Here is a 23,094-nt window from a genome sequence, read left to right on the forward strand (position 1 = left end):
TTAACTTTCGTCATTCTGAAAATGTAAAATCTAGTATGTCTGATGTATTTTTAAATAAGTCATTTTTAAACTACCACTCATACTAAAATGCATTTTAATTTTTGGCTGACACGTGTTAGTGACTATTTCCAAAAGTGGTGAATTCAATTCCTTTTTTATTAGAAGAGTGGTCTATTTTTAAAAACACATTTCTGGCATTAAATTACACAAGACTACAAAGCTTTTTTAAAAATACGTATCAAACATTTCAAAGTATATCCTTCACTAATTATAAGAAATACCAAACCAGGAAGTCAAAGAAAATTCCAGGGTGACCTCTAAAATTTAGTATTAGAGATAACTAAGATCATTTGTTAAAGAATAACTTGTTCTTTAAAAAGCTGAAAGTATAAAAAAGGAGTCTGAAGGGGGATAATGCAGAAACAGAAGCTGAGACTTGAGAACTTCACCACAGACTTAAAGTAACTTAAGCAGTAAATTAGAGATGTTTCTCTGACCCTTGCCAGTATCTTCAAAGCAGTAATGTAGCTCCTCTCTTGAAAAACATGTTTTTCAGTACCCTTCTCCTTAATATCAAAGTTAATATGTAAAAAATCACATAAAGACCAAGACAGAAAACATTATTTTTGAATAAGAAAATGAAAAATATTAAGGAATCATCCTGGATAAAAACATGGACTTGACTCAGGCAGTTCTGCTTCTCAACAGCCCCTTTAATTTCTGCATCAATTTTCTTACCAGTAAAAAGGGATAAGTACAATAGCCACCTCCCAGGATTGTTGTGAGGATTAAATGAGACAATATACTATCAGTAAGCTTGTAGTAACCGCCTCAAATCAATAACATTTTTACATAATGAATAACATTTTTTATACTATTTAAAAGGTTAATTATAGGAAAAATGCTGAATGTTCTTCTCATAAAAATATCTCGATCCTACCCCTACTTGTGGGAGAAAAAGAAAAACACAAAAATAAAAATATTTTATTTTTCTGCTAAGGTCATATTACTTACATAACTTAAAATCACTGAAGAAAAATAAAAACCACACCCTAGAGGTTTAAAAAGGGTGTCAGTATCGTGTATGTGTTCAAACCTGGGAAAAGTGGAAAATAGAAAAATCCATGTTGTTAAATTCTGGGTCATTACTATAATACTATGCATTAAAGTGATAAGGCCAGTCACAAAATGTTACAACAAAGTACTTTAAAACTTAGAAATAAAAAGGAAAGCAGTTACCTTTGTACAATAAAGCATCCAAAGTTCAAAGAGCCTCTCTCTAGATGCCATTCTGGCTTTCACTCTGGCACTTTAATTTTTCCTCCAAAAAAAAAAAAAAATTATGTTCACGACCACAGCATGTTCATTTTATTTTCCAAGTTTTTCAGCCATTACAGTAAAGTTCAAAGCAGAAGGGAAAACAAAAATAAGTGAAATCAAATGGGCTGTCTTCTGATCAATAAAATTCAGTTCTAGCAGTCACTCCAACTTATCTTCATCATGGTAGTTGGGCGATTAAATAAATCTGTGAAAGACAAAAATACGCAAAAAGTTTGCTAGAAAAAGGGGCCATAATAAAAACTGTAGATTTATCAGAACTATAGATTTATCTACTTCACTTCCTACAAACAACCAGCTAAGCTTTTATACTGATTGATTTTACAGAAAGTAGTGCTTCGGGGAAACATCACTGCTAACACAATACTTCACATCAATATAAAGTTAGAATTCTCTAGCGCAGACCCTGAGACAAGTACTCATAACCAAAAATGCGTCCAGTGATAATAAACCGCAAAACACCGTTGCCATTCATATTTTCTAGAAACAAAAAGGCCACACTTACTAGTGCTATATTTCAAAGACAAAGAATCCCTTAGAATATTCTAGTCTGCTTAAGACTTGTAGGGAATGTTTGTCGTTGAGTTGCAGGGCAGGGCGTGGGGAGGAGGGTGAGGAATTCCTGGTTTGTTTGTTTTAACAATTCTCGCAGGGTGAAAGCTAACCTGCCCACCTGGCCTCTCTACCTCTACCTCAGGAAGAAAGGAGCACGCACTGGCAAGGTAAACACCCCGGGAAAGCTTCCCAGTGTTTTTAGGGATCTTTAAATTCCCTCCTCGCAACCCAGACAACGGAAACAGAGGCAAACCTAAGGTGTGCAAGCTGCCAAGAGAAGCTTTGGAAATGGTGCAGTGCGAGCTCCTCCGCATCCCCCGACCCGCTATCCACGCCCTGCAGACCGCACTGGGACACACCCGGGTCGACCTCGCCCCCTCATAGCCGCCACAGACTCTACAGAGCGTTCCCCACCACGCACCGGGGACCCTCCCACGTCTGCCACGCGGCCACTTCTTCGCTACGACCCGCTCCCCGTCACCACGCTCACGTTGGGGGCTACGCCAACGCCGCCAGGCCGACGTCTAACTTACTTCCCTCGCCCCTTCCCCAGCCGTGTCACCTCACCTCGCAGCAGGGAAGGCGGGCGAGAGGAGGCGGGGCGACGACGGCGCGAGGCGGGGAGCGAGGGCCTGAAGGAAACAAGGGCGGGGCTATCCTCTCGGCTAATAACTCCGGCCTCTAAGGATTTAGCCGGCCCCGGGGCAGTCGCTATTCATTGGTCGCGCAGGCCGGGGGCAGAGTGACTTGAAGCTCCGCCCCAGCATTCCTGCGCATTCGCAGTCGACCGGCTCCCGAAGATTCGGGGGCTGGCGCCAGCCGGGACGTTCCAGTCAGTCTTCCCAGGCTGGACGAGTAGGCTGACAGACGTGCTGACGCTAATACACCGCCACTCCTGGGGCCGGGCAGAGGTAGCCTTTGGCTGATTGCGTCATTTCCGGGACTCATTTGAGGGCGGAGAATCCTGGAGTGCTCACTAAAGGGGGTTTTGTTTTGATTTCCTGTAAAAAGGGGATTGGTCTTGGTAGTGTATAATAACAAGAAAACAGACAACTATCCCCACACCCTGAAAAAGAACAACAAAGTCTTTTCCTTAATCTCGCTTGTGCTTTCTACTTCCGCAGTCACGAAATGTCCAATACAAAGTGCTTATTTTAACACTACTGAAGGCTTCAGAAGAGTTTTTGCTTTTTCAGAAAAACAAGACAAACGGCTGCGTTTACTAGACATAGACAACTTTCAGGAGATTTTTGTCGGAAGGGGATGAGAAGGAAGACATACAAGATAAATCACCTTTGGTACACCTAAACATTTAAAAAACTTTGTATTAGGAAAATGTCAACTCTATACAAAAGTAAACTAGCATAATGAAACCCCACATACCAAGATTATCAACTAATTAATGTCCCATCTTTTCATCTGTACCAAAACTTGGCAAACTGTGAACAGTAAATATTTTAGGTTTTGCAGAGTGTCTTGCTTGGTACGTATTTTTAAAATAATAGAAGAGTGGGGCACCTGGGTGGCTCAGTTGGTTAAGCCTCCAATTCTTGGTTTCGGCTCTGGTCATGATCTCACAGTTTTGAGGGTTTGAGCCCTCCATCAGTTCTGCACTGGCAGCGTGGAGCCTGCTTGGGATTCTCTGTCTCTCCCTCTCTTTCTCTCTCTTGTTCTGTCTCTCTCAAAATAAATAAACTTAAATTTTTATTTAAATAATAGAATAGTATTTAGTAATATTTGAAAATTAGATGAAATTCAAGTTTTAGTGTTGTAAAGTTTGTTGAAACACAGCCATGCCCATTCCTCTACAGTTTTGTTTGTTAATAGCCTTTTTTTTTAAATAAGGTCTAGACCCAATGTGGGACTTGAACTCACAACCCTGAGATTAAAAGTTACATTCTTTTCTGCCTCAGCCAGCTATGTGCTCCCCCTTTACTATTAATACCTGCTTTCACTGCAAGAGGGCAAAGTTGAGAGTAATTTCCAGTAGTTATTTCCCAATTATGCCTTTTCAGCATCTCTCTTTGGTTGTGAAGAACATACGTGAAAATATATGAAAACTTCAAGGAAACGGAGAGGAATTATTCTTGCTCTGGGATCTGCCATTTTAGTAATTAGCAACTCCATTCTTCCAGGTGTGCTGTCCAAGAACCTAAGAAGTATCTTTGCCATCTTTCCCGTATACTTCACATTCAATCTAATTTTTTCAGTTATAGCTTCAAAATATATCCAGAATCTAACCATTTTCCTACACCACCACCACTACCACCCTGATGTGAGTTACCACTAAATCTTTTGTAGATTATTATAATCTCATAACCAGTTTGTCATCCTGCCTCTGCCTATGCACTCTCCCTACCCATGCATTATTCTCAACACAGTAAGCAACGTGGTCTTTTAACATAGAAATAAGACGTTACTCCTCTGCTAAAAACTCTCTAGTGGTTTCCCATTCCACTTGAAACAACCAGAAAGTACCTGTGTTTTCCTCCCACACTTACCTCTTTACCTTCTCCAACTATTCTGGCCTCCCCTTATTTCAGTCCAGACAAATGGCTTCTTTGCTGCTTCTAAAATTCACAAAGCATATTCTATTCTCAGGTATTTTACATAAGCTGTCCCTCTACCTGGAATTCTCCTTCCCCAAATGTCCACACACAATCTTCAAACCTCTGCTGAAGAATCACTTTATCTGTTGCTATAGTCTGAATGTTTGGGTCCTCTCAAAATTTATATCCTATCCCCCAAGGTGATGGTATTAGGAAGCAGTGCCTTTGAAAGTACTTAGATCATGAGGGAGGAGCATTAGTGAATGGGATTAGTACTCTTATAAAATAGATCTCACAGAGCTCCCTATGTGAGCTTTCAACTCTGTGAGAATACAACAAGTCTGGAAGATGGCATTCACACAATCACCCTATTTTGGACTTCCAGCCTATAGACAAAGAAAGAAGGAAGGAAGGAAGGAAGGAAACAAAGAAAGAAGGAATGGAGGAAAGGAGGAAGGAAGGAAAGAAGAAGGAAGGAAGGGAGGAAATGAGGAAAGAAAGGAAGAAAGAAAGAAAGAAAGAAAGAGAAAAAGAGGAAGAAAGAAAGAAAAAGAAAAGAAGAAAAGGAAGAAAGAAATTGTAATCTACTGTCTGTGGTATTTTGTTATAGCAGCCCAAACATACTAAGACATCAGTAAAGCATCCCCTCACCTTCTTTTAGAGAATAGCGTCCTTTTTTCCTTCCTTTCTCTATTTTTCACTGTAGCACTTAACAGCTCACATATAATTTGTCTATTGTGAGTTCCCCCTAGTAAAATGGGAGCACTATGAACACGGGGAGTTTATTCACTGCTATATACTTTCAGGCCCTTGAATAGTGTCTTTTAATGTTTATTTATTTTTGAGACAGAGAGAGACAGAGCATGAACGGGGGAGGGGCAGAGAGAGAGGGAGACACAGAATCCAAAGCAGGCCCATCAGCCCAGAGCCCGACGCGGGGCTCGAACTCGTGGACCGCGAGATCGTGACCTGAGCTGAAGTCGGACGCTTAACCGACTGAGCCACCCAGGCGCCCCGAATAGTGTCTTATACACAAGAGACACCCAATAAATATTTGCAGACTATAAAATAAAAGGAATAAATTATCTATTTCACTATATGTCTATTATTCCATGTCCCTTCTTGAGTCTGCCAAATTCTGCATTTTTCTTTTTTAATTTTTTCAATTTTTTTTTTATTATTTATTTTTGAGAGACAGAGAGAAACAGAGCATGAGCAGGGGAAGGACAGAGAGAGAGGGAAATACAGAATCCAAAGCAGGCTCAGGGCTCTGAGCTGTCAGCACAGAGCCTGACACGGGGCTTGAACCTGAAACCATGAGATCACATGACCTGAGCCAAAGTCCGACACTCAACCGACTGAGCCACCCAGGTGCCCCCCAAATTCTGCATTTAGATGGCATCTAGTGTCAGCTAGATGCCAAAAGTCTTCCTGTGCTGAGACTTCTGGTAGCTCCCTGGAGTGGGGATAAGCTTTGGTTTTATGAGTGAGTCTTTTATCAACACTTAGGTGTCTCCACCAGTGAAGCTATAGCCACTTTTTCTTCAGGCAGACCTCAAGGCCAACACATTTGTCACCTGAAGAACATATTTCCTTAGTAAAATTGTTACTTAGTCACCTTCTGAAACAACATGGCCTTGCTATACTAAAATCATATTTCTGGCCTAATTTTCATGACAAAATGTGTTAACCTTAAAAGCAAATCCAGTAAAAATGTCTTTATCCAGGAATAATAGAGAATTGCAATTCAGAACATGCAAAATATGGCAAAACCATAGGTAAGTTCAACAAACAAAGGAGAGGAATATTATTTTATGGAGAAGCAGGAAGAAGTTGGGAAGGAATGTTCTGAATGCAAGTTGATTGGACAAAAGCATGGGGTCTTCATGATGACAATTTCTCATTGGCTGAGTTGCAGGGGTAGTTGATTTCTTGTAGAAGATGCAATGTACCTCTTTCCCCATTGGGGACTGTAATTGGTGATTCTTTCCAATTTAAGATTTTTCTGTTGGGGTCCATAATTGGCAGTTCTTTCTGTAATTTGATGTTGAGTGGTATGGCTCTCATTTCTAACCTCCCTTTCTATCCTTCCTATTCTACTTTAGTAAAGTTTCACTTTGTTTTCACCAAGGCATACTCATGAACTGAAATGGCCCTCTCTAATCTACCAGGTGGTCCTGTACTCAAATAGTTTCTCTTCTGATAACAGGGTTAAGAGTCTCAGTTCACTTCACCTATATAACCTTAGAATGTTACTAAATTAATTAACAATGAAAATTACATCTGCCAAGACAATTGGACTACTTATGTAAATCAGTCAGAGGATTATCACCTCAAAGAAATAATGACATAGATCAGGGCATCTGGATGGCTCAGTCAGTTGAGTATCCAACTCTTGATTTTGGCTCAGGTCATGATCTCACAGTTCATGAGTTCGAGCCCTGCATTAGCTCTACACTGACAGTGTGGAGCCTGCTTGGGATTCTCTCTCTGCCCCTCTCTCCCTGTCTTTCTCTAAAATAAATAAATAAACTTAAAAAAAATGACTAACATAGGTAAATTATAATCTTTGAGTTACTTTTTCATCATGGTTCAGAGCAAGTAAATTAATTAGATTAACTTGATAAGTAGTGATATCTTATATAATAACCTACATGCAACCATTCCCATTATGGACAACCTACCAACTGAAGCAGATACTCAACTGTAGTAGATAGAATACAGTTTCCCTTGGACAGAGTTGGAGACATTTCACCTTTTTGGTTAAGTTTATTCGTAGGTATTCTGTTGGTTTTGGTGCACTTTAATGGGATTATTTTCTTAATTTCTCTTTCTGCTGCTTCATTATTGGTGTATAGAAATGCAACAGATTTCTGTACATTGATTTTGTATCCTGTAACTTTACTGAATTCATTTATCAGTTCTAGTAGTTCTTTGTCAAGACTTTTGGGTTTTCTAATATAGTATAATGTCACCTGCAAATAGTGAAAGTTTTACTTCTTCCTTACCCATTTGGATGGCTTTTATTTCTTTCTGTTTTCTGATGGCTATGGTGAGGACTTCCAGTACTATTTGAAGAAAAGTAGTTAGAGTGGACATCTTTGTCTTGTTCCTGACTTTAGGGAGAAAGCTTTTCCACTAATTTCTATTCTTTTAAATTTGTTAAGGTGTGTTTTATGGCCCAGAATGAGGTCTATCTTGGTGAATTTTCCATGTAAACTTGAGAAGAATATGTATTCTGCTGTTGCTTTGTGAAGCAGTTGATGGATGTCAACTATATCCAATATGATCAACATGGTGATATTGAGTTCAACTATGTCCTTAGGTCAGCCTGATGGATTTGTCCATTTTTTATATACTTGGAGCAGATTTATCTATTTCTCCTTCCAGTTCTATTAGTTTTTCTTCACATATTTTGATGTTTTCTATTTATTTATTTATTTATTTATTTATTTATTTATTTATGTTTATTTATTTTTGAGAGAGAGGGAGTAGGAGAGGAGCAGAGAGAGAGGGAGGCAGAGGATCTGAAGTGGGCTCTGGGCTGACAGCAGACAGCCCAATGCAGAGAGCCCCATGAGATCATGACCTGAGCTGAAGTCAGATGCTTAACCAAATAGACTGAAACACCCAGGCACCCCCCTCCCCCGCCCTTTAAAAAAAATATTTATTTATTTTTGAGAGAGAGAGTGTGTCAGGAAGGAACAGAGAGAGAGGGAGACAGAGAATCTGAAGCAGGCTCTTCATTGTCAGCACAAAGCCCGACTTGGGGCTCAAACCCATAATGTGAGATCATGACCTAAATCAAAGTTGGAAACAACCAACTGAGCCACCCAGATGCCCCTTAATGTTTTCTTGTTAAGAACATACACATTATGGGGGCACCTGGGTGGCTCAGTTGGTTAGGCGTCCAACTTCAGCTCAGGTCATGATCTGGTGGTCCATGAGTTCAAGCCCCACATCAGGCTCTGTGCTGACAGCTCAGAGCCTGGAGGCTGTTTCAGATTCTGTGTCTCCCTCTCTCTCTGACCCTCCCCCGATCATGCTCTGTCTCTCTGTCTCAAAAATAACTAAACATTAAAAAAAAATTTTTTTTTATTAAAAAAAAAAGAACATACACATTATGGGGGCTCCTGGGTGGCTCAGTTGGTTAAGCGTGTGACTTTGGCTCAGGTCATGATTTCACAGTTTGTGTGTTTGAGCCCTATGCTGGGTTGATGGGTTTGGTGCTGACAGCTCAGAGCCTGAAGCCTGCTTCAGTTTCTGTGACTCCCTCTCTCTCTCTCCCTCCCCTGCTCACACTCTGTTTCTCTCTCTCAAAAATTAATAAACATTAGGAAAAAATTTTTAAAAAAGAACATACAAATTATGAATTATTATATCCTGTATAATTGGCCCCTTTATCATTATGTAATGCCCCTCTTTATCCCTGATAAATTTCCTTGCTCTGAAGTCTGTTCTATCTGAAATTAATATAGCTATTCCTGCTTTCTTTTATTTAGTGTTAGGATGGTTTATCTTTCTCCATACATTTATTTTTCATCTATATGGGTCTTTTTGTATTTAAAATGGGTTGCTTTTTGATGACATATAGTTGAGTCTTATTTTTTGATCCACTTTGACAATTAAAAAAATATTTTTTTTAAGTTTATTTATTTTGAGAGAGAGAGACTGAAAGTGCATGCATGAGCAGGGGGGAGAGGCAGAGAGAGGTAGAGAAAGAGAGAGAGAGAGAATATCCCAAGCAGCCTCCGAGTACTGTCAGTGCAGAGCCCAATGTGGGACTCGAACCCACAAACTGTGAGATCATGACTTGAGCTGAAACCAAAAGTCAGACTCATAACCAACTGAGTCACCCAGGTGCCCCAACAATCTTTGTCTTTTAAATAGTGTATTTAGCCAATTGGTATTTAAAGTGATTATTGATATTGTGTACTAATATGTACCATCTTTGTTACTGGATTTTATTTGTTGCCCTTATTCTTTGTTAATATTTTTCCTTCCACTTTTTCCTCCTTTTATGGTTTTAACTGAATATTTTATTTTTTTTTTAATTTTTTTAACGTTTACTTTTGAAAGAGAGAGAGAGAGAGCAGGAATAAGACAGGAACAGAGAGAGAGAGAGAGAGCAGGAATAAGACAGGAACAGAGAGAGAGAGAGAGAGAAGAGAGAGAGAGAGAGAGAGAGAGAGAGAGAGAGAGAGAGAGAGAGAGAATCCAAAGCAGGCTCCAGGCTCTAGGTGTCAGCACAGAGCCCGACACGGGGCTTGAACCCACAAACCGTGAGATCGTGACCTGAGCTAATGTCAGACACTTAACCAACTGAGCCACCCAGGTGCCCCTAACTGAATAGTTTATATAATTCCATTTCCTCTCCTCTATTTTTTTCTTTAGTGGTTGCCTAGAGTTTGCAATATACATTTACAACTAATCCAAATCCAGTTTTACATAACCCTATACTTTTTCACAGGCATTGCAAGAGCCTTATAATAACAAAATATTTCCCAATTCCTCTCTCCATCCCTTGCATTATTCATTTCACTTATACATAAGCATGCATATGCATATATACATAAACACACATAACTGAACATATTGTAGCTATTATTTTAAACAATTGTTAGATCAATTAAAAATAAGAAAAACAAAGTTTTATTTTACCTTCACTTATTCTTTCTCTGATGCTTTTCTTTTCTTTATGTAGACCAGAGTATCTGGCCTCTATCATTTTTCTTCTCTCTGAAGAACTTCTTTTAACATTTCTTGCAAGGGAAGAATTTCCCTTTTCTATTATTTATTTATGTATTTATTTTGTCTAAGAAAGTCTTTATTTCCCTTTTACTTTTGAAGGATAATTTCACAGGTACAGAATTCTACCTGTGTTTTTTTCTTTCAGTGCTTTATTTTTTTTTCTTTTTCCTTTTTGTTGTTTTTTTTAATGTTTATCCATTTGAGCTTCATTTTGAGAGAGATAGAGAGCAAGAGGGGTAGGGACAGAGAGAGAGAGAGAGGGAGACAGAATCCCAAACAGGTTCCACGCTGTCAGTGCAGAGCCCAATGTGGGCTCGAACCCACGAACTATGATGACCTGAGCTGAAATCAAGAGTCAGACACTTAACCGACTGAGCCCCCCAGGTGCCCTCTCTCAGTACTTTAAATATTTCACTCCACTCTCTACTTGCTTGCATGGTTTCTGAAATGAAGTCAGATGCAGTTTTTATCTTTGCTCCTCTATAGATGGTATATTTTCCCCTCTGGCTTCTTTCAAGATTTTTCTTTATCATTGGTTTTCTAATGTTTGAATATGATATGCCTAGGTGTAGCTTTTTTGGGAGGGCATTTATCCTGCTTGGTGTTCTCTGAGATTTCTGGATCTGTGATATGGTGTCTGTCCTTACTTTGGGGAAATTCTCAGTCTTCATTGCTTCAAATATTTCTTCTGTTCCTTTCTTCCTCCTCTTGTATTCTCATTCCACACATTACACTTTTTGTTGTTGTCCCACAGTTCTTGGATATTCTGTTCTGATTTGTTCAGTCTTTTTTCTGTTTGCTTCCCATTTTGGAAGTTTCTATTAACATATCCTCAAGCTCAAAGGGTCTTAGCCATGTCATCTACTGATAAAAGTCATGTTTCATTGCTGTTATGGTGCTTTTGATCTGTAGCATCTCTTTTTGAATCTTAGAATTTCCATCTTTCTGTTTATGCTGTATATCTCTTTTTTGTACCTATTAGCATATTAATCACAATTTTTTAAATTCCCTTTCTGATAATTCTCAACATCCTGCCATATTATGAGTCTGGTTATGATGCTTAGTCTGTCTCTTCAAATTGTTTTTTGCCTTTTAGTATGCCTTGTAAATTTTTAATATCCAGACGTGATGTGCTGGGTAAAAGGAACTGCAATAAATAGGACTTTTCTTTAGTGAGGTGGTAAGATGTTAGGGTAAGGGAAGCTTTCTATAGTCCTATCATTAGGTCTCAGTCTTTAGTGAGCTTGTGCCTTTGAACTGTGAACTTCATAAGTGTTTCTAAGTTTTTCCCCCACTTAAGTGGGAAAGGATGGGCTGGAGTTGGGTATTTCCCTAACCACCGGATCAGTTAGGCTCTGGTAAAATAATTTCTCTTGATGGTGGGCCTTGTTAAAAAGAAAAGAAAGAATGCTCTGGTTATTTGAAAAGGGTTCCTTTCCCCCTTCCCCTGCCAGAGCCATGAGGGGATTTTTCTCCAATATTTACTTTGAGAAGCTGGTTGAGCTCCTAGAAATAAAACTCACAAAATTATGCCCCCCACCATGACTGCACTCCCCTAGAGTTTTTAACTCTCAGACTTACCTGCTTTGAGCCCCCAGCAATTCATCAATTATAGTTTAGATTTTCCTATCACAGTATGGGTTCCAGTTGAGGGTTCTGCTCAGGATTTCTGCTCTGGTAAACTGTAATTCTCAGTATTTGCCTGTCGCTCCAATTTTGGGGGTAGTTTTTTACCCTGTAACCTCACATCTCTGATGGAGCTAAGCTGTTTTGTTTGTTCCGCTTTTCAGGTGGTATTAGGATGGAGTGATGACTTTCAAGATCTTTACATGCTGATCCAGAAACTGGAAGTCCTGTCCATACCTTTTCGGTAGGTACCATAAAATTGTCTAAGCTTCAGTGTCAGACATGCTAATACAAACACTCTATGATTACACTGATTAGAATGTGGGTGTTTCCAAAATTCCTTAGCCACCCATTTATAATTATTTTATTAAGGTACATTACTTACGTATTCTCATTTAGAATCACAAAACTAGAAGTGTCTGGCTGGTTCAGTCAGCAGAGCATGTGACTTTTGATCTCAGGGTCGTGAGTTTAAGCCCCACATGTGACATAGAGTTTACTTAAAAAAATTGGGATCACAAAACTGGAAAGCTGGAAGTTACATTAGAGATCATGTAATTCAATATGTCCGTTTTAAATATTGAAAAATCAAGGCCTGAATTTGAATGTAACCAAAATTCTTTTTTTTTTTTTTTTTTTTTTTTTTTTTTTTTTCAGTGTATCACTTAATTTAATCACAAATATGTTATATGCATTTTAGTAATGAATTCCTTTTTCTTCCTCAAACCTGATGCCAAGTTTTAGGTCTACATTTTCAGCATGGACTTGCTAGGTGGCAACGCCATGTTTGGAAATATCCTGGTGGACCTATAAACTGTGGTATGCCCAAACAACACAAAAGAGATGTATCTGCCTTAATGCATGACCACACACTTAGTGGCTTAAAACAACACACATTCATTATGTGTCGGTCAGAGTCTGACATGGGTCAGATGGGGGTAAAATGAAAGGGTTGGCAGAGCTGCGTTCCTTCCTGAAGGTTCTGGGGGAGAATCCATTTTCTTCCCCCTTGTTCTTTCTTACTTTCAGAGGCTTTCATTCTTGGCTTGTGACGCCCTTTCTCCACCTTCAAAGCCAGCAGCGTCGTCTCTATGTCATGCTTCGTCCACCTACGTCTCCCTCTGAACAAAGTGGAGAAACATTCTGGCTTTGAAGAACTCGTTTGATTAGGGCACACCTGGATAATTAAAAGTAATCTCCACCTCTCAAGATCCCCACCTTTAGCCACTTCGGCAAAGACCCTTCCACCATTATGTATTCATGAGTGCCAGGGATTTTTAGGACATGCGTGTTTTTGAAAGGAGTCGTTTCCTACCTCCTACAATAGAGCTTTTTGCTTTTTTTTTTTTTTTTTTTTTTTTTTTTTTTTAAGTTTATTGCCAAATTGGTTTCCATACAACACCCAGTGCTCATCCCAAAAGGTGCCCTCCTCAATACCCATCACCCACCCGCCCCTCCCTCCCACCCCCCATCAACCCTCAGTTTGTTCTCAGTTTTTAACAGTCTCTTATGCTTTGGCTCTCTCCCACTCTAACGTCTTTTTTTTTTTTTTCTCCCTTCCCCTCCCCCATGGGTTCCTGTTGAGTTTCTCAGGATCCACATAAGAGTGAAACCATATGGTATCTGTCTTTCTCTGTATGGCTTATTTCACTTAGCATCACACTCTCCAGTTCCATCCACGTTGCTACAAAAGGCCATATTTCATTTTTTCTCATTGCCACGTAGTATTCCATTGTGTATATAAACCACAATTTCTTTATCCATTCATCAGTTGATGGACATTTAGGCTCTTTCCATAATTTGGCTATTGTTGAGAGTGCTGCTATGAACATTGGGGTACAAGTGCCCCTATGCATCAGTACTCCTGTATCCCTTGGGTAGATTCCTAGCAGTGCTATTGCTGGGTCATAGGGTAGGTCTATTTTTAATTTTCTGAGGAACCTCCACACTGTTTTCCAGAGCGGCTGCACCAATTTGCATTCCCACCAACAGTGCAAGAGGGTTCCCGTTTCTCCACATCCTCTCCAGCATCTATAGTCTCCTGATTTGTTCATTTTGGCCACTCTGACTGGCGTGAGGTGATACCTGAGTGTGGTTTTGATTTGTATTTCCCTGATAAGGAGCGACGCTGAACATCTTTTCATGTGCCTGTTGGCCATCTGGATGTCTTCTTTAGAGAAGTGTCTATTCATGTTTTCTGCCCATTTCTTCACTGGGTTATTTGTTTTTCGGGTGTGGAGTTTGGTGAGCTCTTTATAGATTTTAGATACTAGCCCTTTGTCCGATATGTCATTTGCAAATATCTTTTCCCATTCCGTTGGTTGCCTTTTAGTTTTGTTGGTTGTTTCCTTTGCTGTGCAGAAGCTTTTTATCTTCATAAGGTCCCAGTAATTCACTTTTGCTTTTAATTCCCTTGCCTTTGGGGATGTGTCGAGTAAGAGATTGCTACGGCTGAGGTCAGAGAGGTCTTTTCCTGCTTTCTCCTCTAAGGTTCTGATGGTTTCCTGTCTCACATTTAGGTCCTTTATCCATTTTGAGTTTATTTTTGTAAATGGTGTGAGAAAGTGGTCTAGTTTCAACCTTCTGCATGTTGCTGTCCAGTTCTCCCAGCACCATTTGTTAAAGAGGCTGTCTTTTTTCCATTGGATGTTCTTTCCTGCTTTGTCAAAGATGAGTTGGCCATATGTTTGTGGGTCTAGTTCTGGGGTTTCTATTCTATTCCATTGGTCTGTGTGTCTGTTTTTGTGCCAATACCATGCTGTCTTGATGATGACAGCTTTGTAGTAGAGGCTGAAGTCTGGGATTGTGATGCCTCCTGCTTTGGTCTTCTTCTTCAAAATTCCTTTGGCTATTCGGGGCCTTTTGTGGTTCCATATGAATTTTAGGATTGCTTGTTCTAGTTTCGAGAAGAATGCTGGTGCAATTTTGATTGGGATTGCATTGAATGTGTAGATAGCTTTGGGTAGAATTGACATTTTGACAATATTTATTTTTCCAATCCATGAGCAGGGAATGTCTTTCCATTTCTTTAAATCTTCTTCAATTACCTTCATAAGCTTTCTATAATTTTCAGCATACAGATCCTTTACATCTTTGGTTAGATTTATTCCTAGGTATTTTATGCTTTTTGGTGCAATTGTGAATGGGATCAGTTTCTTTATTTGTCTTTCTGTTGCTTCATTGTTAGTGTATAAGAATGCAACTGATTTCTGTACATTGATTTTGTATCCTGCAACTTTGCTGAATTCATGTATCAGTTCTAGCAGACTTTTGGTGGAGTCTATCGGATTTTCCATGTATAATATCATGTCATCTGCAAAAAGCGAAAGCTTGACTTCATCTTTGCCAATTTTGATGCCTTTGATTTCCTTTTGTTGTCTGATTGCTGATGCTAGAACTTCCAGCACTATGTTAAATAACAACGGTGAGAGTGGGCATCCCTGTCGTGTTCCTGATCTCAGGGAAAAAGCTCTCAGTTTTTCCCCGTTGAGGATGATGTTAGCTGTGGGCTTTTCATAAATGGCTTTTATGATCTTTAAGTATGTTCCTTCTATCCCGACTTTCTCAAGGGTTTTTATTAAGAAAGGGTGCTGGATTTTATCAAAGGCCTTTTCTGCATCGATTGACAGGATCATATGGTTCTTCTCTTTTTTTTTGTTAATGTGATGTATCACGTTGATTGATTTGCGAATGTTGAACCAGCCCTGCATCCCAGGAATGAATCCCACTTGATCATGGTGAATAATTCTTTTTATATGCTGTTGAATTCGATTTGCTAGTATCTTATTGAGAATTTTGGCATCCATATTCATCAGGGATATTGGCCTGTAGTTCTCTTTTTTTACTGGGTCTCTGTCTGGTTTAGGAATCAAAGTAATACTGGCTTCATAGAATGAGTCTGGAAGTTTTCCTTCCCTTTCTATTTCTTGGAATAGCTTGAGAAGGATAGGTATTATCTCTGCTTTAAACGTCTGGTAGAACTCCCCTGGGAAGCCATCTGGTCCTGGACTCTTATTTGTTGGGAGATTTTTGATAACCGATTCAATTTCTTCGCTGGTTATGGGTCTGTTCAAGCTTTCTATTTCCTCCTGATTGAGTTTTGGAAGAGTGTGGGTGTTCAGGAATTTGTCCATTTCTTCCAGGTTGTCCAATTTGTTGGCATATAATTTTTCATAGTATTCCCTGATAATTGTTTGTATCTCTGAGGGATTGGTTGTAATCATTCCATTTTCATTCATGATTTTATCTATTTGGGTCATCTCCCTTTTCTTTTTGAGAAGCCTGGCTAGAGGTTTGTCAATTTTGTTTATTTTTTCAAAAAACCAACTCTTGGTTTCGTTGATCTGCTCTACAGTTTTTTTAGATTCTATATTGTTTATTTCTGCTCTGATCTTTATTATTTCTCTTCTTCTGCTGGGTTTAGGCTGCCTTTGCTGTTCTGCTTCTATTTCCTTTAGGTGTGCTGTTAGATTTTGTATTTGGGATTTTTCTTGTTTCTTGAGATAGGCCTGGATTGCGATGTATTTTCCTCTCAGGACTGCCTTCGCTGCGTCCCAAAGCGTTTGGATTGTTGTATTTTCATTTTCGTTTGTTTCCATATATTTTTTGATTTCTTCTCTAATTGCCTGGTTGACCCACTCATTCGTGAGTAGGGTGTTCTTTAACCTCCATGCTTTTGGAGGTTTTCCAGACTTTTTCCTGTGGTTGACTTCAAGCTTCATAGCATTGTGGTCTGAAAGTATGCATGGTATAATTTCAATTCTTGTAAACTTATGAAGGGCTGATTTGTGACCCAGTATATGATCTATCTTGGAGAATGTTCCATGTGCACTCGAGAAGAAAGTATATTCTGTTGCTTTGGGATGCAGAGTTCTAAATAGATCTGTCAAGTCCATCTGATCCAGTGTCTCATTCAGGGCCCTTGTTTCTTTATTGACCGTGTGTCTAGATGATCTATCCATTTCTGTAAGTGGGGTGTTAAAGTCCCCAGCAATTACCACATTCTTATCAATAAGGTTGCTTCTGTTTATGAGTAATTGTTTTATATATTTGGGGGCTCCGGTATTCGGCGCATAGACATTTATAATTGTTAGCTCTTCCTGATGGATAGACCCTGTAACTATTATATAATGTCCTTCTTCATCTCTTGTTACAGCCTTTAATTTAAAGTCTAGTTTGTCTGATATAAGTATGGCTACTCCAGCTTTCTTCTGGCTTCCAGTAGCATGATAAATAGTTCTCCATCCCCTCACTCTCAATCTAAAGGTGTCCTCAGGTCTAAAATGAGTCTCTTGTAGACAGCAAATAGATGGGTCTTGTTTTTTTATCCATTCTGATACCCTATGTCTTTTGGTTGGCGCATTTAATCCATTTACATTCAGTGTTATTATAGAAAGATACGGGTTTAGAGTCATTGTGATGTCTGTATGTTTTATGCTTGTAGTGATGTCTCTGGTACTTTGTCTCACAGGGTCCCCCTTAGGATCTCTTGTAGGGCTGGTTTAGTGGTGACAAATTCCTTCAGTTTTTGTTTGTTTGGGAAGACCTTTATCTCTCCTTCTATTCTAAATGACAGACTTGCTGGATAAAGGATTCTTGGCTGCATATTTTTGCTGTCTAGCACCCTGAAAATCTCGTGCCAATTCTTTCTGGCCTGCCAAGTTTCAAAAGAGAGATCAGTCACGAGTCTTATAGGTCTCCCTTTATATGTGAGGGCACGTTTACCCCTTGCTGCTTTCAGAATTTTCTCTTTATCCTTGTATTTTGCCAGTTTCACTATGATATGTCGTGCAGAAGATCGATTCAAGTTACGTCTGAAGGGAGTTCTCTGTGCCTCTTGGATTTCAATGCCTTTTTCCTTCCCCAGTTCAGGGAAGTTCTCAGCTATGATTTCTTCAAGTACCCCTTCAGCACCTTTCCCTCTCTCTTCCTCCTCTGGGATACCAATTATGCGTAAATTATTTCTTTTTAGTGTATCACTTAGTTCTCTAATTTTCCCCTCATACTCCTGGATTTTTTTATCTCTCTTTTTCTCAGCTTCCTCTTTTTCCATAACTTTATCTTCTAGTTCACCTATTCTCTCCTCTGCCTCTTCCATCCGAGCTGTGGCGGTTTGCATTTTGTTTTCCATTTCCTTTAAAGCGTTTTTCAGCTCCTCGTGCCTGTTCATTAGTCCCCTGATGTCTGTAGCAAGAGATTCTCTGCTGTCCTGTATGCTGTTTTCCAGCCCAGCGATTAATTTTATGACTATTATTCTAAATTCACTTTCTGTTATATTATTTAAATCCTTTTTGATCAGCTCATTAGCTGTTGTTATTTCCTGGAGATTCTTCTGGGGGGAATTCTTCCGCTTGGTCATTTTGGATAGTCCCTGGTGTGGTGAGGGCCTGCAGGGCACTTCCCCTGTGCTGTGGTGTATAACTGGAGTTGGTGGGCGGGGCCGCAGTCCGACCTGATGTCTGCCCCCAGCCCACCGCTGGGGCCACAGTCAGACTGGTGTGTGCCTTCTCTTCCCCTCTCCTAGGGGCGGGATTCACTGTGGGGTGGGGTGGCGTGGCCCGTCTGGGCTACTTGCACACTGCCAGGCTTGTGATGCTGGGGATCTGGCGTATTAGCTGGGGTGGGAAGGCAAGGTGCACGGCGGCAGGGGGGGCAGGCTTAGCTCGCTTCTCCTTAGGTGATCCACTTCAGGAGGGGCCCTGTGCAGCCGGAGGGAGTCAGATCGCTGCCGGAGGTTTGGCTCCGCAGAAGCACAGAGTTGGGTGTTCGCGCGGAGCGAGCAATTTCCCTGGCCGGAGCCGGTTCCCTTTGGGATTTTGGCTGGGGGATGGGCGGGGGAGATGGCGCTGGAGAGCGCCTTTGTTCCCCGCCAAACTGAGCTCTGTCGTCCGGGGGCTCCGCAGCTCACCCTCCCTTTGTCCTCCAGCCTTCCCGCTTTCTGAGCAGAGCTGTTAACTTATGACCTCCCAGACGCTAAGTCGCGCTTGCTGTCGGAACACAGTCCGTCAGGCCCCTCCGCTTTTGCAAGCCGGACTCGGGGGCTCTGCTTGGCCGGCGAGCCGCCCCTCCGCCCCGGCTCCCTCCCGCCAGTCCGTGGAGCGCGCACCGCCTCGCCGCCCTTCCTACCCTCTTCCGTGGGCCTCTCGTCTGCACTTGGGTCCGGTGACTCTGTTCTGCTAATCCTCTGGCGGTTTTCTGGGTTATTTAGGCAGGTGTAGGTGGAATCTAAGTGATCAGCAGGACGCGCGGTAAGCCCAGCGTCCTCCTACGCCGCCATCTTCCTAGTCCCTAACCAAAATTCTTGACAAGCACTGTTCAACAGAAATTTCTGCAATGATGGGGGGATCCTGGGTGGCTCGGTTGGTTAACTGTCCGACTTCGGGTCAGGTCATGATTTTGGGGTCCATGAGTTCGAGCCCTGCATCAGGCTCTATTGACAGCTCAGAGCCTGGAGACTGCTTCAGATTCTGTCTCCATCTCTCTGTCCCTCCCCTGCTCATGCTCTGTCTCTCTCTCAAAAATAAATAAAGATTAAAACATTTTTAAAAGAAATTTCTGCAACGATGGAAACGTTCCACATCTGTGTTGTTCAGTGCAGTAGCCATTAGCCATATATTTCTATTAAACAATTGCAATGGGACTTGTGCAACAGGGAAATTAATTTTTAGTTTTATTTAATTTTAATTTAAAAGACACATGTGGCTAATGACTACTGTACTGGACAGATCCATAGCTAATTTACATTGTAGGAAGCACAGAGGATAGAGAAGTAAGTTAAGTGACTTGTCCTGCAGTGCACCACTTGTAGTCAACAGAACTGAAACTAGAACCCAGAACTCCTTAATCCTAGACTTTTGACTCTGCTGTCTTTTCAGAGTCCAAAGGACAATGAATTTAAAGCAGGGTTTCTCAACCTCAGTACTACTGACATTTTGGACTGGATTTTTTGTCCTGTTCACTATAGACTATTTAGCAGCATCCCTGGCCTCTACCCAGTAAATACTTTCTTCCAGCTGTGACAAACAAAACTGTCTCCAGACAAAGCCATATATCCTGGGGGCAAAACTGGGGGCAAAATCATCGCCTTTGAGAACCTTAGGTTACTAGGATTTCCTAGTCACACAAGATGTCCTTCAGGACCCCCATAAGAGGCAGGTTAGATCCAACTTAACAGTCAAATGAGAACTTTAAGAATACGATATAGAAAAAGAGAAGGAACGAGGGCAGGAATAAGAATGGGATGGGGATCGTGACCGCACAAAAGAGAGAGACCAGGACCATGATCAGATCAGAGTTGATCAAGACAAAAGAGCAAGATCATGAAAGGGAACTGGAGCAGGTAAGAGAGAGAGAGAGAGAACAGGAGTGAGAGTGAGAAAAGGAATGGGAAAGAGAGAGAGAGAGAGACAAGAAGTGGGTCTGAGGAGAGGACAAAGAAGATGCTTATGAACAAAGAAAACTTGAAAGAAAACTCTGAGAGAAAGAAGCTGCTTACCAAGAGTACCTTAAGAATTGGGAAATCTGAGAACAGAAGAAAACCCAGGAGTATGAGAAAGAGGCTGAAAGAGAAGAAAGAAGAAGATAAATGGCAAAAGAAGCTAAATGACTAAAAGAATTCTTAGAAGATTATGATGATGATAGAGACGATCCCAAATATTACAGAGGAAGCGGTCTTCAGAGAAGGTTGCCTGGTAGGCAAAAGGAAATGGAAGCAGATGAACGGGACAGAAAAAGAGAAGGAAGAGCTAGAGGAAATCAGGCAGTGCCTTTCTGGCTGAAGGGCACCGGGATCCAGATGATGGAACAAGAGGCTGAATTGTGCAGACAATCACAGATAAAACAAGAACCAGAATCAGAGCAAGAGGAAGAAGAAAAACAAGAAAAAGAAGAAAAATGGGAGGAACCAATGGAAGAGGAAGAAGAGTCAGAGCAAAAGCCCTGTCTCAAACCAACTCTGAGGCCCATTAGTTCTGCTCCATCTGTTTCCTCTGCCAGTGGCAATGCAACCCCCAACACTGTTGGGGAGGAGTCTCCTTGTGGTACTGTTATTCCTCATGAAAATTCACCAGATCAACAGCAACTTGAGGAACATGGGCCAAAAATAGAGCTAAGTGTTAAACTGGGTGTTTCCAATAGTCCTGGTCAACCTAATTCTGTGAAGAGAAAGAAACTCCCCATAGATAGTGTCTTTAACAAATTTGAGGATGAAGACAGTGATGATGTATCCCTAAAAAGGAAACTTTTGGTGAAGATGATAAAAATGGAAGATGGATTATGGTGAAGATGATAAAAATGCTGCCAAAGGCACTGTAAACACTGAAGAAAAGCTCAAACACATTAAGGTCTCATTGAGAAAATCCCTATGGCCAAACCTGAGCTCTTTGCTTATCCCCTGGACTGGTCTATTGTGGATTCTATATTGATGGAACGATGGATTAGACCATGGATTAATAAGAAAATTATAAAATACATAGGTGAAGAAGAAGCTACAATAGTTTATTTTGTTTGTTCTAAGGTTATGGTTCATAATCCACCTCAGGGCATTTTAGATGGTGTTGCCATGGTACTTGATGAAAAAGCAGAAGTTTTTATAGTCAAAATGTGGAGATTGTTGATATATATGAAACAGAAGCCAAGAAAATTGGTCTTGTGAAGTAAAAATCTTTTTACATTTAGAGTTTTGTTTCAGATTTCTTCTTTTCCACCCTTCAGAAAACTTTGACTTTTTCGGTCTTCAGAGACATTTGGAGATCTGTGCTTTTTTTTTCCAATGTAGAAAATGTGAATTTTTTTGTCCTTTAATGTGGTGATGCCCTGTGTACACCCTTGGTTCTCTTTATACTCACCAGGTAAAAATTACTGGTATGTTTTGTAAGCCACAGCTACTGTACACAGCCTATCTGATATAATCTTGTTTTACTTTTTGTAAGTATTAAAATGACCCCCCCCAAAAAAAGTGCAAATTAACTCAACAGGGATGCCTATTGGTGGCTACCACTTGAATGGGGATTAAAAATCAACTATGCATAATAATTTGTTGAGCACCTACTATGTAATAGTACCATATGCTTTACATATTTTATCTCTAACTATCAAATTAACATTGCAAGACAGATGGAATTCTCTTCATTTTACAGATAATTGTGGTATAGAAGTTTAACTGGCACAAGGTCACACAGCTAGCTAGCAAGAGGGAAATGCAAAATTCATACACACCAATTAGCTATATCTGAATTTAACACCCATGTATTTTCTACTTGAGTATACCTCTAACAATGTCTTTATTACTCAGGACTGAAGAGGCAGATCTGAAACATAAGATAAAGAACACAATATAAATAGAATGAAGAGAATTCTTAAAGAGGTAAAGGTACATTCAGTGCGGAGAGTTGCAGGAAGATATTACCAAATGATTACTATGCTTAAGGAAGAAAGTGGTACTTGAGCTATACCTTGAAGGAATGTCAGAATTTGAGTGTCCAGAAAAAAAAGAATTCTGAAAAGAGACTGCTTAAGTAAAAGATTGACTCCTCAGAAAATTCTCCTCTAAATTTTGAAGAGGCTGTGATTTACGTGAGCAGTCTAGCTAGCGTAGAATAGGAAGGAGATGAGGTTGGGAAGATAAAGGATGCAATTAGCTCACAGTAGGTCCCGAATGCTGGATCAATGATTTAGATTTCATTCTGTGTAAAATGAGAGTTTTTAAGCAAGGCCATGACAAGAATAAAATTATATTTGTTGTCCTACATCTTGTGATATCTTTCCCAAGGCAACATGTAATCCTACACTCTTTCCAACACACAGAATACAGTAATTAAAATTTAGTTGAAACATGAAAGAAAGCCACTTCACTTTCACGTAAAATAAACTTTCAATGGTGGCTGGAAAGTTAATTGAAAGTTAGGACTTCCAAAGTCTACAGTAGAGAAAAAATCTTTAATCAAGAAGAAAAAAGAAATTACAGGAAAATTTTACTTATAAAGTAGCAATTTCTCTTTCTAAAATTATTATTTCCTTTTACCTAAATGTGAATAAAATAAAAATTTGAGGCTGGGAGAGATTTTCTAAGAAAGCAGCTTTCTTGAAATCCAATTGCTCTAATTCAAATTCAAGTATCTGAGATCTCTTTACTGTTATGTATCAAGGATTATTTCTTTCTTACAGCAATACAATACTATATGAATTAAAAAGAAAATTAAAAAAACCCCACCTCTATGTAATCTCTACCCCATGTATGCTGTACAACCACACATCTCAATTACTTTTTTTCCCCTAC

The 23,094-nt window shown here is 40.1% G+C and overlaps 1 protein-coding gene and 1 pseudogene across 1 annotated transcript in view; one reads left to right on the top strand and one right to left on the bottom strand.

Annotated features, from left to right (window-relative positions):
* Positions 1-2,879, bottom strand: part of NBEAL1 (neurobeachin like 1) — a 176,839-nt gene extending 173,960 nt beyond the window's left edge. Inside the window, exons 1-2 of the mRNA XM_047083649.1 lie at positions 2,461-2,879; positions 1,240-1,525 (exon numbers count right to left, since the gene is read on the bottom strand). Of these exons, the coding sequence (XP_046939605.1) occupies positions 1,240-1,290 (51 nt within the window). The 5' untranslated portion in view covers positions 1,291-1,525; positions 2,461-2,879. The remainder of the gene's footprint in view (positions 1-1,239; positions 1,526-2,460) is intronic.
* Positions 2,880-10,412: 7,533 nt separating this feature from the next.
* LOC124516272 (RNA-binding protein 25-like) lies at positions 10,413-21,476 on the top strand (annotated as a pseudogene).
* Positions 21,477-23,094: the final 1,618 nt, after the last annotated feature.

This window comes from Lynx rufus, unplaced genomic scaffold (genome assembly GCF_022079265.1).
Source record: "Lynx rufus isolate CCGP_SWC_20201006 ecotype Redwood Valley unplaced genomic scaffold, mLynRuf1.p SCAF_2, whole genome shotgun sequence".
Taxonomy (NCBI): Eukaryota; Metazoa; Chordata; class Mammalia; order Carnivora; family Felidae; genus Lynx; species Lynx rufus.